General features: G+C 37.6%; 1 protein-coding gene and 1 long non-coding RNA gene across 2 annotated transcripts; both read left to right on the top strand.

Moving 5' to 3' along the window:
• Positions 1–8,319: 8,319 nt before the first annotated feature.
• LOC134804671 (lopap) lies at positions 8,320–18,803 on the top strand. The gene is made up of 7 exons (XM_063777792.1): positions 8,320–8,629; positions 10,717–10,825; positions 12,302–12,306; positions 12,456–12,465; positions 15,554–15,685; positions 16,358–16,529; positions 18,602–18,803. The coding sequence occupies exons 1-7, from the start codon at positions 8,513–8,515 to the stop codon at positions 18,753–18,755; spliced, it is 699 nt and encodes a 232-aa protein (XP_063633862.1). The 5' UTR covers positions 8,320–8,512; the 3' UTR covers positions 18,756–18,803.
• LOC134804682 (uncharacterized) lies at positions 14,049–15,381 on the top strand. The gene is made up of 2 exons (XR_010146179.1): positions 14,049–14,170; positions 14,565–15,381. It is a non-coding gene; the product is annotated as an uncharacterized LOC134804682 (long non-coding RNA).
• Positions 18,804–19,282: the final 479 nt, after the last annotated feature.

The raw sequence follows: 19,282 nt of genomic DNA, 5'->3' as shown, positions 1-19,282 counted from the left end.
CGTAGGTATAAAAAAGGCATAGGTACTTACTTGAGTAAAGGCAGATGAAATAATCCAATAGGTAGTGACAACTCACGGAGTCCAAAACGATAAGCTGATCAGCAAAGTCCAATAAACAATTAAGCCAAGTCACAAGTAGAAGAAAGATATCAAGTTCCGTAAACGTCAGCCGGGTCAAACAGTTAAATCGAAATAATGATAAGGAATAAATAAACGCTTCCTGCCACTTGCCAGTGCCGAACGAAAAGTGACAAAATAATGCAGCGAGGCGCGCCCGGGCCTACGCGTCTGTGTGCGTCCATTACACACACAAGTACAGTATCTCGCTTCGCTGTATAAGAGTGACAACGTTGCGCGCGTGATAGCAGAGCGGTTGATCAAACCGGCAACGGCGCGTTTTAAAGCGTTCAGGTTTCGCTCCTTTTCGCACGTGCGAGACTTTGGCGAAATTCTTCTTTCCCACTTATTGAATTTTCTATTTATCTATGTATGTACCTACTAAATTGTATTTCATAGGAGCGCAATTACCAGCTCTCCGCTTTACGTGTTAGGTATATAGATAATAGATAGTTTAATATCTATACTACCTAAAAACTATCTATAAAGTTATAATGTATAATAAAATTAAAAAGGTTAACATCACTTGTTGGTAAGGTACTTTTAGTCTTTTTTACAATAAATCTTAAATAGTACCTTATAGGAATAAAAATGAGTAAAATGACATATGTAAGTAATTATTTATGGGAGTGCATCACACCAGTTAAGTGTGTAATTACCTAATAGTTAAGTTGACATGAATATATGAAGCTAGAATAAAATTATTTGTACTATATTTTGGCAGGTTAATTAATACTAAAATGACGGCATGTAAGCCGTGCATTTTCATTCCATACGTCACGTTTTTTTGTTCCACTAATACATCACGTAACGTTTTGGATGTGACGTAGGCATGCCGGTTGGTAAATAAAGCGAAATAGCGGTTTGATCCTTAGAATTTTCTTAATTCTAATTATTTGATATCATACAACACATAATAATCTATTAAAATTCATATAAATTTAGTCAATAACTGTTTCCTTACCTTCAGCTTAATCCCGTTCGTTGTGGAAAATAAATTTCTGCACAGCGTGACGCACAAACTAAACCTTGCATTTTCGAGCCCAACTGCCTTATAAATTCCAAACACCGGGTAATACAGGATGATAATATTACAATAATGTAAAAATGCGTTAGATATTAGTAGATTTTTGCAACTAAGTTGGCAAAAACTCCGTGACGTGAGTGGAAATTTCCACTCCATCGATTTTAAAGGACAACTATAAATTAAACATTTGTGCAAATTTTTGCTTTAGGTGCTATGAAATGAGATTTTAAATAGATTTTGGCTAATACGATCTTATCACATTACAACCAGGTTCGGGCCTAGAAGGCGGCAGGTATATAATATTTGGATCCAAAGTATGCAAAGTGTGCATGGGACACTCAAAAATCATCTCCTTTTCTTCAGTTTTTGTACATTTTTTTTACTTTTAAGTACCATTTAATCAGTTGTTTTACTATAAATACTCAGATAATAAATCACTTTACAATTTTTGTATACATGTAGTACACTTTAAAACAGTATTTGACGGTAAAAAAGTATACCAAAGTCGTGGGACAGTGATATTTGACCCAAATATTTTTTTCCGAAAACGCCCAATTAGTCTTTTTCGTTTCATCATTGTTGTGTGTGGTATCTCTTCCTAGTCGAATCCTCATGTCTGAGGGTCGTGACCACCATAAGTCGCTCTGTGCTGTAGTGCTCTCCAACCTGGCCGATTCATTGCCTTCCTTAAGGAACCCTGGAACCCTTCGCGTGTAACCTCTTGAATGGCGTTGAACCAGCGTGTGGGTATCCCTCCCTGTTTTCGATGACCTTCAACAAGCCCAACTAGCAGAGCCTTTTCCAGGCTATCAGGCTCACGCCGGGCCAAGTGCCCAAAAAAGCCAAGCATTCTCCCACGGCAAATAGCAGAAAGACGAGTCTGGATCTTGAGCTCCTGCAGAATAGACACATTAGTGCGACGCGCTGTCCAGGATATGCCTAACATTTTGCGCCAACACCACATTTCAAACGCATCTATTCTGGCTTTGGTCCGGGCTTTTAAAGTCCAAGTTTCTGAACCATAGAGAAATATGGAAAAAACCAGTGTGCGCATGAGTCGTACTTTTGTGCTGCGTTTGATGTTACGGTTTTTCCATATTTTCTCTAGTCGCTTAACTGCAGATTTGGCTATTTGTCCACGCCTCACAACTTCTCTATCACAGTCCCCGTCGCTGCAGATCAGTGAACCCAAGTAGACGAATTCCTGTACTATATCCAGGTCTCGCAATTCGTGGGTCCTTTGCATTTTACCTGCTCTGTCCACAAACATCAGTTTGGTCTTACTCCGGTTGATGAGCTCTGCGCTAATTTCCTCTACCCTGTGCAACAATTCGGAGAGTTCTGACTCACTGGAAGCAATGATGGTCGTGTCATCGGCAAAACGCAAGTTGTTGATTACACGGCCACCAATCTTTATCCCTCCGCTCCAGCCATCGAGTACACGGCGCATAATATGCTCTCCAGCAAGGTTGAACAGCTGCGGAGACAGTATACATCCTTGCCTTACTCCTCTCTCCGGCTTGAAGGGCATCGACACTGCGTCATCCATTCGAACTTTGGAGCTACCATCCAAGTAGAGGTTCTGCACAAGGAAAGTTAGATGTTCGGGTATACCGATTTCCTTCATAACTTTGAACATTTGTGTGTGGTATATAAGGTCGTTTAATATTCATCCACTATCTGCACAACTAAATTATAAATATAGGTACCTACTCCAAGAAATTCATTCAAACATTTCAAACTCAGACATTCATTGTCCACTTACATCGAAAACTCAACTTTCTACATCTAACTTAGTTTCCTTAAGTTCATTTCATTAAACTTTGCCAATTAAATAACATTTATGAAAAACGATTAGGTACTAATTTTATAATTGATGCATTACTTTCTATGGCTTTATGTGTACAAAGTAACTCATTGCGTATATGTTCATTTGTGGGTTCCATTGACATGGTTAATTAAATAAAAGACTCTCACACACCGCACCAGCATTTTACCGTGAAAATGTAAGCCAAAGTTGTTCTACTTCTCAATTATTTGTTTGACACGAATTAAGTCAGGTATTAGAAGTAGTAAGTGATAATGTTAGAAAGTGAACGAACGAGTAAATAATTGTATTTATTAAGGAAGCTTAATCAAGATTTACGTTCAGTGTCATAAAACGGAACAAAAAAAAATACGCCGGATAGTTCGTTTGAGTTAAGCCTTCCATCCAACTTTGTAATTTTCGAGAGTATGATGTTATGAGGTTTGTGTAGCAGCCGTAGTATAGTTTCGAATCTTGGGGATATGTTAGTAAAATATAATCCGTTCAGATATGTGTTTTTACTTTTACCAGTGAATGGTTAGTTTCTCCGATTTGTAAGTGTTTATCTCGGGGCCGCGTTTTGTTATGCACGCGTGCACCTCACTATGCACGTTTGGTACTTTGCACTGACGCGGACGGAACTGAATAACCAAAGAAATTCGTAGAAGTGAAGGTGCGGGAAACTGCATATTGCAAACTTTTAAGAAAAAAATATTAGTAAGGATATTTGCTATTTTTATAAGCTTTTGAGCAATTTTTATGATGAAAATATTTTTATAATATTGCGCTATGCGCTATTTAGCTATTCTCTTTTCTCAATAATGTCAAACGAGAGTGACGCAACGTCACGAAGACCATTTTTCTCCGTCGTCTGGTAAAGTACATACCTACCTAGTCATAGTCAAACGATGTTTTGAAGTTTTCAAATATGAATGCAGAATAGTCGTGTAGTTTGCGCGCACGGCTCTGTCTAAACATTCCCAAGGCAAGTGTACCACTAGCCTGCAACATCTCCGGCGAATCTAAATTAGTTTACGCGGAGGGAATCACAATCGCTGCGTTTTTGTGGCTAGCCTCGTAAACGGAGCACGTCTGGCACTTTCCTAGCCTAGCATTCCTTCATTAAAATGCAGAATTAACAGTTAGCGTTAAGCGACTAAACAATCCGAGTTCCTTTTATTTTAAATTAGACAGGAAAATAAAATTAAAATACACCTACCTATGATCTACGATGAAACATGGAGGAGAAATCGGTATTAGGTGATATAGTTAAATTCTAATGGCGCCTAAAACTTTGATTCCATGTTACAACTTTTTTTAAACTCAAATACATTTTTATTTTTTACGGAGATGTTACATACGAGCTTCGATGGTAAAAAGTGGGTTATCAAACTAGTTACAAATAACGGCCCGAATTTTGCTATTTAATACCTACAATTCCAAACCTGTCCACAGTCACACCTGTGTTATATGTAGCTCAAATCATTAATTAAAACATGTTCGATTGAATCTCATATTTCATACTCGACTTATTAATATGAAAACGGCAAAGTTTGAGTAACGTTGAGTAAAAGTGCTCGAGTGCTTATTTTGTGTGATCAATCACATTCATATAGCGTGGTCCCAAACGCACTTGGCCGCGGTTTGGCTGCGTTTCCACCAGAGATGTACGAGGATGTGTAGCGAAACAATAGAATTACTTCATTTATAACTATCCCTATCCTCGCTCTAGTCGACAATTTTCTATTGGTATCTAATTTACACTCACTAAAGAAATAGTTTGCATAACCATGACCAAATAAACAGATACAATTTATCCCTATGTCAACGTTTCTTTTCTTACTGAGGTTTGATGTTATTATTTTCCTGATTTTTAAAGATAGGATATCACTCCCTTTTACACGGTAGGTATGTTAAGAAATTTGTATCCAAACTTTTGAATTATTGGATTGGTTCTACAATGATTATGAACTTAGTAACTATATAACTTCAAAAGTTCATGACACCTACATATACCTCGTATGTATATAGGTACATACAAGGTCATATTCCATTTATTCGGCATGGCTTACTGACTCACAACTCTCACAAGGAACTTCTTAAGGATTCCGATAGTGCGATACGTTTGACCGGGGGCGGCTTATTATGATTCTAGTCGCATGAGATATGTTCTCGATACTTCGCATCTCAGTACAAATCTAATGAAAGTAAGTGCCTATGTGGTGAGTTGCCGAAATAATAAATAAGTTAGTAAAAAAACAAAGCAGCAACATCTATTAGCGTAGTGATTAGATATATGCGACCCATATTTCAATTTGTTAATCATAGGTTTAAGTTTCTAGAAGCTTGTAGGAAATTGAATTACAGCATTTAATAGATTTTTAATATAGGTACGTTATATTTAATCAACTAGGCATTTTTATCATATACTGATCTCTGTTCATTTGGGAATTTTTGAAACATACCTACAAATCAAAAACCTATTTTTTGGTTTCTGTGTTTGAGAATGTAGGTACTTTAGCCCACCAAAATTCATTTTGTATTAAAAAGCACCCTATTAAGTAAAATATGTCAATCATTGATAATAACAAACATAATTAATATCAAACCGAAATAAAAAAAAAAGTGTTGAGTGTTGAGCTTAATTGTGACGTCCCACGGTCAAAGGTACCTTATGGCGGGTATGGAGTTATGCATACCCCAGTAATCTACAATAAATAAGCTATCGATAACACAAAAGATCAACCTTCTAGGTTGCGTAGTTACAGAGATATGATTTTTTGAAAATAATGTTGTTAAATGAGCAACTTTACGATAGAGAAGTTTTAAGTTTAGCCGCCTAAAAAACTATGTTCCTGAAGTAAGTTACATAGTTGACTACAAATAATAATACCTTATATATCTGAGATTAAAAAAATATTGCGACTTGTTCTGTAATGCAAATAGAAACTTTTGATATCGACTGATTTATGTGTATACTAACCAATCTCTTGAAAATAAAGTTTTATTTCATTTTCACGATTGATCGCAATGAGCTCTCAAGATTTAAATTTTATCTATTAGAAAACGACACTGACAGACAGTTTAAGCAAAAAACAATACCGATTTAGAGGTGAAAATGTATTTTCTGACTTTTTCATATAAAATCACAAAATTGAATATTTTTACTTTTAATGTGACACACAATCAATTTTTCTGAGTACATATGAAAGAAATTCTGTCATTCAAATGAAATAAATCCTAAAACCCCAACTAAATACTATATTTAACCCCTTATGCCACTTTAAACTTACATCACAATAACAGTATTTGCTCCATACATTTACGAAAAGGTACCTTATGGAAATAAATCTAATAATACATCACTACAAAATATCAATCATATTACAGTTTATCTTTTATGAATAGAAAATATTAATTTACATTAAACTGGCCCAAATTTAATTAGTTCTTCGTCATAATAATCTTAAAAAAGACCAATAATTTGTATATAATGAAAAGGTACCTTGTGGTCAAGTTACATGATGAGGCATGATGATGATGGAACAGTTAGGATAAACTAATAATATTTTGGTAATGGTATAAATCGTCTATTTCTTATCAATAATATATTTCGGTTGCTATTGAAGATAAGCGGCATTGAGGTTCAATGACCTCAGATATTCCATAAGGTAATGTGTCGGGTATTGGCATTTTTCAGCAAACCAATGGCTGATTTACTGCATGCGACCAAACCAAATGAAGATTATTCTAGTTAAGAAAGACTTGACGAGAGTAACTTTGGTATAATAGCAGTCTACTTGGATTTGTGATGTCGGTCTATGTACGGTTATAATATTTGCGAGGCGCCCCAACCAGAACTGAAATTATCAAATTAGTTTTGCAGAATGCTAATACAGTTCTCTACCAAACTTCTTTTCCCGTATTGACTAGTTTTTTTGGGAATTTTCAATCTTTTTTCCATAAGGTACCTTTTCTACTAAACTCTGAGACGACATTACTAGGCTTATAACTAACTTATAACAAAAATAAAAACAGGTAAACAAACGTTACGCATTAAGGTTTCAGATCACACAATAAAAAAAAATTGAGCATTTTTTCACCTCTTTACAAAACATTTAATATCTCCGAAACTAGAAACCCTCATAAGGTACCTTTTCCCGTGGAACGTCACAATTATGTGTTCGAGCACTTCGAGCAAACACACGACATGAACGTACCTAATTAAGATAAGAGTGGAGGATTTATTAATACGCTGAGTGTTTAGTTCATGGGGCGATAATATTTATGACAACCTCAATACATATTTTGGATTACGGGCTACTGCGAGTGATTATGAAGATGAGCGAGTATATTTTTCCTCTTATTTATACATGTATGAAATTCGAGGTTGAGTTTTCTTTTCTTTTTATACCTACATACATGTGTAAGTACTACTCTTTGTACAGGTCTATATCACGCCACGCCTCTTGCAGCCTAAACTTGAAATTGTGACGTGTGAAGTGTCGTTTTAGATATTTGTTACTGTTGTGAAAGGATAATCAATATTTAGGATAATCAGTCAGTTTTTTATTCATTTAGCTTTTCTAGTAGCATTACGATTATTTATTTACATAAACAAAGGTATCAGCAAATTCTGGCATCCCTCATGCAACTTATTTGTCTATCTTTATTTTTAAGGTGGAGTGGGTTCAGCCAGCAGAGTTTTTGAAAAACGTAGCGCTATTTTTGAACATACTTAATACGAATGCCAAAAATGTGAATAGCAATCTTGAGGGCCTTAAATTAATTAAATTTAGGAAGGTCGTTAGGTCGTTATTTGACACACGAGTATAATACATTATTTATTTTCAGTGATACCATACTTTTTTTTACTAAGTACTTATTAGTATTTATTTACTCAAAAAAATTACACAGTATAAGTATTTATAACATACATAATTTACCAAACTGCATAACAGTTTTTTTGGCGAACGATAGGACTCGACATACTGCCTTATTATCAACTATGTAAGGTGTAGGTAGTAAGTAACAGCAACACATTTAGCTAACTAATTGATAGGCCTTATCTCATTGCATCAAGGTTTAGAGGTGGTCAAAAAACTGTGACACCGATGAAATACGTACCATTGTGTGTGTTTAACACACCAGTATGTTAAACACTTCATAATGAGAATGTTGTGAGTATATTAGGTATTACCTACCCTAATATACAATATTCAAAATAATCAGACACGAAAAATCTCCTGCCAATTTAACACAAATTCTTCTTTTAAGATACGTCAGATAATTCAACCGTATAATCACTGTTCAACTTCATCAAAACCCAAATGTCATATCACAGAAAAAAATCCTACCTACAGAATGAGTCACATTGTCAGATAATGGCATTCTAGCAGCGTTCGACCACATTAACAAATGTCCCATACAAAATGATAACAATTCCCTTTTGTTAGTTCAACATTAACTGCCGACTAACTGATACGTTTAGTGCGCCTTTTAATGTTGACACAAATAGGTAGTTGGTAAAGTCGACTTTAGTTTTAGTGGCGAATTAAGCAATGGCCATACAAATATTTTTAGTGGCAGTGATCTTGATCAGTGGAAGTGCAGCCAGAATTGTGAATAAATTTAAATGTCCTGAAGTCAGGGCTGTCCCACACTTCGATTTACAACAGGCAAGTAGTATTCACGAATAAAAGATGTTATTTATATGTTTGAAACCGAGCGGTTTACCTAGGTATATATTCAACTATAGTTTGATATGATTTGTTTGTCGTAAATAACGTTTAACCACCCAAAGAGAATGTGTGTGCATAACATTAGCTTTTTTATTGTTGGTTTTAAAATAGTCCTCTTAAAAAAAGGAATAGGCGCCAACCCTAAAATAACGCTTTTTTACCAAAGTTTTTCATAAGGAATATCAATAACAGTTAACATTAAATAAATACAAACAGTAAAAACGCCGACATTGACACTTAAGTAAGTACTACTTAATTAACATATTTAATTATATCTGGCTCAACTTTTAAGTTAACTTAATCTATTTAAAGCCATATTAAGTGATATAAGTATAAATTAAGTCACTAAAGACCTTTTAATTAAACGCCTCATTAACATAAGATAATTTTAGTTACCTATTCATCTTCTTTGATTATAATCTCATAATATTTTACATCACATTACTTTTGAAATGATTCTTCTGATTCTTTTGATTGAAATAAGTACATATTATAATAATTATGTACTTATTTCAAGCGTATTACTATAGTAGGTACAGGTACCTGTATTGCATTGGTATATTCATGGCAAATATATTACCAATTTTCATTAGGTTTAGGTTGTTTGAAATACGTCTAGATTAGTATGTTCCTTTCTAACCGTATTCTAAGTCCGAAATTTTATAAAATGGTTGTTATAAATTACGTTATTTAATGAAGTAAAGAATGAATCAGGTTAGTATCAAGATATGAGCCCGTAAAAAGCGTTGGCGTCGGACGCTGCATTGATAACCATGCGGACGTCAACAGAACTGGAATTCTGTAAGTACCTACATAGTACATACACATGGACAAATTTAGAGGAACGCGAAAAAAGGTTTAGGACTACCTAACTCCAGTCCTACCTACTTCCAGTCTACCTAGTCCAGTGACTACACTGGATTACAGCACCTAAAGTAGGGAATTTCAAAATTAGTAACAAAACTTAGGTTCAGGTGTTCAAGGCGAAACAAGAGGGGTATTTTAATACATTATTCGAAGTTAAAATAGCGTCATCATCAAATACGGATGTGTTATCTATGAAAATTACCACACGTTAATCTTCAGGGGTTGTTTTTGTTTAGGGGCCACTACCCTATTTACATTTGAACATAACTGAACTTTCTATATTGGATATAAATAAATAAATAAAATAAAATAAATAAATCATTTATTTTTCGTGATAAACTTAGTGTACATACAGAAGTAACATGAAAGGCTTAATACAAACATAATTACAAATTGTTTACCACGAAATGGGCTCGCCTCAGCATATAATGCTGACCCGAGAGTCGGCGCTGGATATGATATTATTTATGATTATCTATGTGGAGTCATGTTTTGGCACCCATTAGGTATACTAAATATGCTTTATTGTGACGGGACTAGCATTGTTTTCCATAGGTATTCGTATTTTTAGGTTTACTAACTTTATTAATTCATTATATATATGACTTGCGATTCGCCCGGCTTCGCACGGGTAGAACCTTAACAAATTATACTTATGGGTCAAACAGATCACTGTGTTATGTCTTTCCTGTAGACATACAGTCTACAGGAAAGACAACACAGTGATCTGTTTGACCCTTATATACATCTAAAAGCGCGACATATAGGTACGAGTAGGTACCATATATGCAGCAGTCGCGCGCAACAACGCAAGGCATCCTAACTTCCTAAGCAGTCTGTAATATTTTATAATTGTATGTAGTTAAATACCTAATTAGATTGTGATAACCAAAGAAGCGAAATATATAACAACACATTCTTATTGCTATGGGAATAAAAGTTGTTTTTGCAATATATTTGACTACCTATTCTAGACTATAAGATGCTATCTGTAACTCTTGTTTGTTGTAACCTGTTGCAGAATATAAACGCCTGACAAAACATTCCTCGCAAAGTATTTGTAATAGGAGGTGGGGCAAACATTTAAAAGGGGTTTTGATTAAACAAGAAATATACTTTATTATTTTTTATTATTATTGTATTTATTTAATTTTCAGATGCTCGGTGACTGGTATGTGGTGGAGTACTATGCAAGCGCAGAGGAAGCCCTGTCATACAGCTGTATGAAATCAGTGTTCGCGCAAGACGACCGTGTTCCGGCTGCGGGTAAGTAACAAAAACGAAACTTTATGATATAATGAAAGCACAAAGCAACCAACTTTGACAGCCTAAGTACATATTGAGGTGATACCTTTTGGTATTACTGGGAATCAAAATTGAAGTTATTAACTATTGTTCTGTGGTTAACTGTAGGCTTGGCGGTCGCCTGACAACAGTGGGTACATTCGTTATTTGTCAGTGTCCAATTTACAAAATGTCCAATTGTCCAGTATCAATACGAATTACTCGCCTAGCCGTGTCAATGCGCTAATTATAGCTTCAGTGTGAAGATACCTTTAGGTTATATCAAGCTAAAATAAAGCACACAAAAAAGAAGTAAGGGTTGTAGCCTACTTATTTTGTACCTTAAACTCTGATGAACAGCTAATAGTGAACTCCGTGCGTGCGGTGATTAGAGATGGGTCGCGGGTATTTACCCAATTTACCCACCCAGGTAAATACCCGGTAAATACCCATCTACCCGGTATTTACCCGTATCTACCCAAATGGACGGGTAGATTCATTTCTTGTTGCACATGTCGATTTGTGTTAAAGTGGAGATATAAACCGAGTTAATGGCTGTAATTATTGTGTGTCATTTAAAATGAAATGGTTTAGTTGCAGTTGCAGTTGTAACTAAGGAATTTTTAGTACAATTTTAATAAATATTAAAAAAGGCCGTCATAAGAGTATTTTTATTAGACTTGAGTAAATTATCGTACGTATACGTTGATAATACACATTCCAACTTCGGTCGGCGGGGGGTGCGGTTGGGGGGAGGGGGGAAAAAGTGAACTTTTTCATATTTCTTGGAATCTGTCATTAATATCGAAAAGTGTTGTATGTACAAACTAAAGTAGACATAATTTTCTACAAAAAAGGTTATATACATTTTTGTCCTAAAACTAACTGTGTTTGACTTATAAGCTTCACAAGTTGGGATACTGCACAATTTTTTTTTATTATCATTCATAAGTATTCTTTATTTTCATCTTTCTAATGTATATTAAAAGCATTTTAAAACATTTCCGGAAGCCAGGGAATGATTTTACACGATTTTCATAATTGGACTGATATGTTAAAATCGAACTTCACCTCATAGCAACCTTTTCGTAATTAGTTTGAACATACATTTTATGTAACATTGTAAAAAAATACTTAAATTAATCTTATTTATACTCACATACCATTAAACACATCAAATTTAGAAGAAAAACGAAAATACCCGCGTATTTACCCGCGGGTAGGTAAATATCGGGTATTTACCGGGTAAATACCCGCTCTCGGGTATTTACCCGGGTAGTTACCCATCTCTAGCGGTGATACATAGGTATTACATTTACTGGGCTCCTGGAACCGCTCCGTCGTAGTATATATAAAGTCTAACAAGTATTATCAAGATCAGGATTTATTGAACGCATCCAACTTAAGAGCCCTTATTCCTTAGAGCGTTCACCGATTTTGCGAAATAACACTCGATAGATGGCGTTAGCGCTCGGTACGCGAGCGCCGGCAAAGCTAAGCGCGTTTCAACGCAGACAAGAATAATTTTGATACTTTTCAATTTAATTTGCAAGTAAATTTATTTTAACGTTATATTGGCACTCTGTATTTTATTTTATAAGCATGGTAGTAGTCAATAGAGTATATGTGATGAGATAATATATAACCAACGACGAGTAAAAAATAATGATTGTTTACCTCTGTATGTCATGGAATTATTGTGACAAGTTCATCCACGAAGTCAAGTAACTTATTCAAGTCAGTTCACCAAGGAAGTTGAATAATTAAATGTTTTAAAGATAAGGTTATATTAAATAATAATATATACAGGGTGGCCGAAAATAAGTGCATTCCCGTTGCCAGGGAGGTTTAGGGATTATACTGAACTAAGCAACCGCGAACCGCGATGGGACCAACCCCGAAATCGCGAAAAAAAAATTTGGCTGTTTCATACATTTTGTCTAGTCCATTTTCTATGGGAGGGTAATTTTTTTTCCAGCAACCATTTTCTTGCCAGCAGCGGAAAAGCACTTATTTTATGGCCACCCTGTATAATGACAATAAATTCGAGAGTACCTGCAAGTAACAACTACTGAACTCTCTGAAGTTCGATTTTATGTCTAAAACAGAAGTATCTCCGTTTTTAGGGTTCCGTACCCAAAGGGTAAAACGGGACCCTATTACTAAGACTCCGCTGTCCGTCCGTCCGTCCGTCCGTCAATCACCAGGCTGTATCTCACGAATCGAGATAGCTAGACAGTTGAAATTTTCACAGATGATGTATTTCTGTTGCCGCTATAACAACAAATACTAAAACAGAATAAAATAAAGATTTAAGTGGGGCTCCCATACTGTTGTAAACGTGATTTTTGATAGAAGTTAAGCAACGTCGGGCTCGGGCGGGGTCAGTACTTGGATGGGTGACCGTTTTTATAGATAATGGTACGGAACCCTTCGTGTGCGAGTCCGACTCGCACTTGGCCGGTTTTTATTTAGAACGAAGTTGATTTATAAGGTTTACTTGATTTGATCCTTGTGGGAAGCAAATGAAGCTTTATTTGTAAGTATGTATGTAAAATAAAATAATATTAATAATCTATCAACCGCATCTAGATCGATAGTGCTCGTCAAGGAAAATCTATTGAGCCCAAACACGATGGAGTTATGATGAGTAGATTAGGAGTTCTGGTGACCAACTCCTGACTCCATCATGAAAACCTGGACTTCATCTAGATTCTAGATCGATGGTGCTTGTCGGGGCAAATCTATTGATCCCAAACACGATGGAGTTATGATGAATAGATTAGGACTTCTGGGGACCAACTCCTGACCCCATCTCGTAATGGAGTCAGGAGTTGGTCACCAGAAGAGTCTCATGACTCTGGACCTCATCTAGATAGATGGTGCTCGTCAGGGCAAATCTAATGAGCCCAATCACGATAGAGTGATAATGAGTAGATTAGGATTTCTGGTGACCAACTCCTGACTCCATCATGAGAACCTGGACTTCATCTAGATCAATGGTGCTCGTCGGGGCAAATCTATTGAGCCCAAACACGATGGAGTTATGATGAGTAGATTAGAACATCTGGTGACCATCTCATGATGGAGTCAGGAGCTGGTCACCAGAAGGGTCTCATGACCCTGGACCTCATCTAGATAGATGGTGCTCGTCGAGGCAAATCGATTGAGCCCAAACACGATGGAGTGATAATGAGTAGATTAGGAGTTCTGGTGACCAACTCCTGACTCCATCATGAGAACCTGGACCTCATCTAGATCGATGGTGTTCGTCAAGGAAAATCTATTGAGCCCAAACAGGATGGAGTTATGATGAGTAGATTAGGAGTTCGGTGACCATTACTGACTCCATCATGAGAACCTGGACTTCATCTAGATCGATGGTGCTCGTCGGGGCAAATCTATTGAGCCCAAACACGATGGAGTTATTATGATTAGATTAGAACATCTGGTGACCATCTCATGATGGAGTCAGGAGTTGGTCACCAGAAGGGTCTCATGACCCTGGACCTCATCTAGATAGATGGTGCTCGTCGAGGCAAATCGATTGAGCCCAAACACGATGGACTTATGATGAGTAAATTAGGACTTCTGGTGACCATCTCATGATGGAGTCAGAAGTTGGTCACCAGAAGGGTCTCATGACCCTGGACCTTATCTAGATAGATGGTGCTCGTCAGGGCAAATCATTTGAACCCAAACACGATGGAGTGTTAATGAGTAGATTAGGAGTTCTGGTGACCAACTCCTGACTCCATCATGAGAACCTGGACCTCATCTAGATCGATGGTGTTCGTCAAGGAAAATCTATTGAGCCCAAACACGATGGAGTTATGATGAGTAGATTAGGAGTTCGGTGACCATTCCTGACTCCATCATGAGAACCTGGACATCATCCAGGTCGTCCGGGTATAATAAAAATGCAAACCCTAACCAGAATTCAAGTAACACTGAAAATCTATCACATAAGCGAGAGTCGGTTGTTAAAATTAAATATGGTGTAAAAAATGTACACCCTTGGATCAAGATTTTCTAATCATAGTATACAGCACTTCTCGGAACTCTCTCGATGGTTACGAAAGCAACGAACGCCTGACGGTCGAGCACAGGTCCGTCCCCTAAGCGCACTCGGCGGAGACTGAGCGCGCGGTGTCGGTGCAGCGTGATTTATACGTCTTTAAAAAAATATAGATTTACGGCTAGGTAGGTCCTATAGTTATGATTTTTTTTTTATGAGTAGACATAAAGTTACAATTTGATAAAATATTATTTTTGGGGCAAAATATAAGTCCAATTTGCGATAAAAAAATGTAATGTAACCCTGTTTTCACCAAAAAAATGAAGAAAACTCGGAAGGTTTTTTATCAATTTTTTAAAATGAATCTTCGATTTTCAAGCATGTCAGCCCCTCGTACAAGATATGGTGAGTTGAATTGTAATCATTCATGTACCAAATGATTCTTGTTTACTGCAAAATTGAGAACCGAAACGACCCTTCTCACTGCAAAATTTGAAAAAGACTCCTAAGAAAACTCATTTATTTTAGGTTCAAAAAGAGAAAATGAAAATTTGAACGTTTTCAGCCCCTAGTTTAAGAAATGATTATTTAAGTACGTTATCAGTTTTTGAATAAATACTAATAGTTACGTCGTAATCTTAAATGAAAAAGGAAGCATTTTGCAAAATACGCTCGTCTGTAGGAGTAAGGACGGACGCCGGGTGTAACAATGAACTTCACTTACCGATTCGCGGACGACCCTCTGGGGGAGAATCTGTTCGGCAACATCACTTGGCGCGTCGACCTCAACCAACCAGCCCATTGGACACATGCCGAGAGCACCTGTAAGCAACCATGATGCTTATTACATATTAATTTTTAAAGGTCAAAAAAGCTTTTCGGCAGAGACGATTTAACGACCGTAATATGCTGCAATTGTGGCACTTATAAAAAGGCAATCTTCAATTGATTCAATATAATAAGAAGTATTAAATATTAACAATAAAATTGTTGTATACAAGTTACTTACTTGTAGGTTCAGCTTCTCAGTTTAGGCAGGCGTGGCTCACTCCGCGATTTCGTCGCTTTGCTACAGGTAGCTAAAAGTACATCCGTTCCACACCAATTTTGGTGGCTAGCCATAAGCCGCGCGTGGCGCTGTCGCCACCTAGCGGCCATATCTGTCCTGATCGTAACAGACGCGTTTTGTTAGAGAGTGAGTCTTCTGTACCTAGTACTATTATTTATTCTGTGGTTTAGGCAGACTAACAGGGTGCCTAGCCAATATGCCATACGTTTGCGCCGTAGCGAACGATACGCTAAATGTCTCTCTTTCGCACTAATATGGAAGAGCGATAGAGATAAATAAAATAACCGTATCGTTCGCTACGGCACAAACGATTGGCATCTTGGCTAGGCCCTCTGAGCAGTAATCGAAGTGGATATATGTCATGAAGCTCGCACGTAACGTAGAAGCGTTGCTAGCGCTTGATCTAACGAATAATGTATTTCTATAGATGACGGCATCTACAACACGTACGTGCTGGACACGGAGTACAAGACCTGGTCGCTGCTGCTGCACTGCGCGGAGCCGAAGGACAAGGCCCGGTATCTGAGCGCTTTCATCCTGTCTCGCAAGACCACGCTCCCCAAGAACGTAATGGCGTATCTCAGGGACAAGTTGCCGAGGTTTGTTATATTATAGCGTATAGTTTATGATAGGATTTAGTCGCTACTTTACTGCGCTGAGCTGAGAGGAGGCTCAATTCCGGACTTACCGCGAAAAACGAAAATCGAAAATTCGCTGTCCCTCTATGCTCTTGCATACTCAGCATATAAATACATATCAATTTTTATTTTTTGCGAGAAGGCCTCTGAGCACCATCATTCGTAAAGCTACCTACGGTGCCTACCTACGTAAGGCTGTCAACGCCGATAAACGCTCGCTTGGAACTAACATAAAAGAAAATTTCCGATGAGTTAGGAGTAGCCTAACTGCAGTTTACACGTTGATGAATGCAAGGAACCTACCGATGTAGGTACAGTCGACAACGCCTAGTTGATTTAAGTGTTAATAGGTTAATACCACCGAACCATGCGCTTGTCTGCTACCAAACGTATTAAAAAGACTTTAACTTATAAAATATATATACAGTGGTACTACTAAACGAAATTAATAACTAGCTTAAATCTAAAATAGGCCCTTGAGGCATTGTACCAAGGATGCTGGCGGCATTTCCTCGCTGTATCGCAATGCTGATACGTTGTGCGAGGTAGCCGCCAGCTCTTCGGTCACCAGTGACGTCAACCAGACGCTTCGCGATTTCTGCGAACAACTTATGCGCGCTGGGACCCCATGGACCTAGAGTTTCAACTCCAAATGGTACAAAATGGTACTCTCTACCGAGGCTCTTATATATGTTACGTTTTAGAATTTCAGCGCTTTCCGCCGCTCCGCCCGCTTTTACAGTAGTCCGTTGGAGGTGGGACGGTGCCAGTGTGTCTACGCAGGTAGCATCCCACACTAACATCCGTCCCAAGCTCCAAGGAACTAAAGACACCCCATCGGGCCTCTTGCCATCATCTCTGATAATGAGAAGTCGGCTCAAGAAGAGCAGGCACATTGATGGTGGCAAGAGACCGACGGACTATGTCATTAAGCGTCGCATGTCTCGAAAAACGGCCTGTACTTTTTTGACAAGATAATCCGTGGTGTCCCAGTCGGTCCACGTCCGTGCCACAAGAGCATACGTGTGGCGTACACACCGAAACCCCGAGTCGCAAACCAGTCGCCAGTCTAAGGGAGGCCGGATCCAAGAAAGTACCAGTATTGGGCGAAGGATGGGCATGTAGCCAGTAACCGGCTTCCCGGGCTCCGACCGCCAAAAGCCTCGCGCGGTCTGGACCTGTACAGTTGTTTAGGAGAGTATTGTAAGTTAAATCACAGTAAACATTATCCCAACTCCTTTGTGAATTTGGGTTGTCTGGAAATTGTTTGCCTGGGCAAGCAATTTTAAAAGCATCTTTGGCGTCCCCAAAGCCCGCGATCTCACAGTTTATGGGCAAAGCCCTTAAGATATTTCCTATGAGACCAGACGTGCTACGAGTGGACGCCAAAAAGGCTGGGGAAGCCACACTGGAAATTTTGCGAATTCCTAAACCTCCAAACCGAATAGGGAGGGACGCTTGAGACCAGGATGGCTCACTTAGCTGAATGTTTAGAATCGTCTCTAAACTAATTTTGATCAAATCATCTATGGGCGACAATAAATTTTGATGTTTCCAGAAAGGACAACAGCGGAGCACATACGTAAATTTAGGGACAAAAAGGCAGAATTTAGGAATCACAAGAGCATAATGAGGGCTAATTTCGAGTAAGCGATCTGTGTGACTTTTGAATTTAGTTATGGAGTTAGAAATATAATCGGGAAAAGATTCTTCGAATATAGGAGAACCCGGGAGGCAAAGAGAATACTTGTCTACTGATTTGATATTGGGAGTCAGATCGTCAAATTTGGGTTGTAAGTCGGTCAAAGTACAAGAAGATTTTTGAATAAAGAGTACGTAATAAAGTATACGTAAAGAAATAAGAAATATTCAAAGACTGTAATCTTCTTCAGTTGGTCCCTCAATGCTGAAGATCGTGAAATCATGTCCTTCTGTTGAAGACCGGGTTCCTCCATAGGCTTCTATTCTTCGCCAAGCGCATGGCTAGATGTTCTGTATGAGACAAGACTGTATGTTCCTTCCTTTATCCCCAGATACGACATCGACATGAACTACGTGTTCGCGATCCCGCACGACGACTGCAAGGACAAGCCGGCACGTGCCGACTACTCGGCAGTGCTCGTGCCGGTCGACACCAAGATACCGCAGAAACCCGGCCTCGCCTACAATGTAGCACAGGATAATTAAAATTCTGTATTCACAAAATTGTACCCTCCATTTGTACCGTCAAATACAGAAACGCCTCTTGCGCTTCGCTAAAAGAACAACAATATTCATACTAAATTATAAGTAATTATAATTATAATATATAATTTTAAGTAAATTCGAAAGCATGATGGTTACTTTGACATCTTACAAGACAACCTATACCTATTACCCATAGTGTTTGAAATGGCGAGGAAAGGGTTAGAAAATAAAATAATACATATTATTATATTATAATATTATTTAATAATGTCATGTCATTGCTGCGAAGCTGCAACTGTCGAATGTAAAATATGTACTGATTCTGCCAAAATTATTTATATTTATTTTTAAATAAAATATCGTAATGTTTAATAATAAAAGATTTCTTTGTGAAATGTTTACCGACCTTTCAATTAAAAAGACAACCGTAGGGGTAGGTAATAAACCAAGTGCTTACAATCATCTGCAAATCCTAACTCAAGAGATGCTGCAAGAAAATCAGGGTGCGTAGCCAACGTGCCAATCGT

The sequence above is a fragment of the Cydia splendana genome, chromosome 2, assembly GCF_910591565.1.
Source record: "Cydia splendana chromosome 2, ilCydSple1.2, whole genome shotgun sequence".
Classification (NCBI taxonomy): Eukaryota; Metazoa; Arthropoda; class Insecta; order Lepidoptera; family Tortricidae; genus Cydia; species Cydia splendana.
The sequence above is the reverse complement of the archived record's forward strand: the minus strand, read 5'-3'. Positions and strand labels throughout refer to the sequence as shown.

What these genes read in the sequence shown, in the direction of transcription:
- LOC134804671 (XM_063777792.1), top strand. Translation starts at nt 8,513, where the DNA reads ATGGCCATACAAATATTTTTAGTGGCAGTGATCTTGATCAGTGGAAGT. An exon ending in CACACTTCGATTTACAACAG is followed by an intron (nt 8,630 to 10,716) that starts GCAAGTAGTATT and finishes TTTAATTTTCAG; the next exon opens with ATGCTCGGTGACTGGTATGT. An exon ending in GACACATGCCGAGAGCACCT is followed by an intron (nt 15,686 to 16,357) that starts GTAAGCAACCAT and finishes GTATTTCTATAG; the next exon opens with ATGACGGCATCTACAACACG.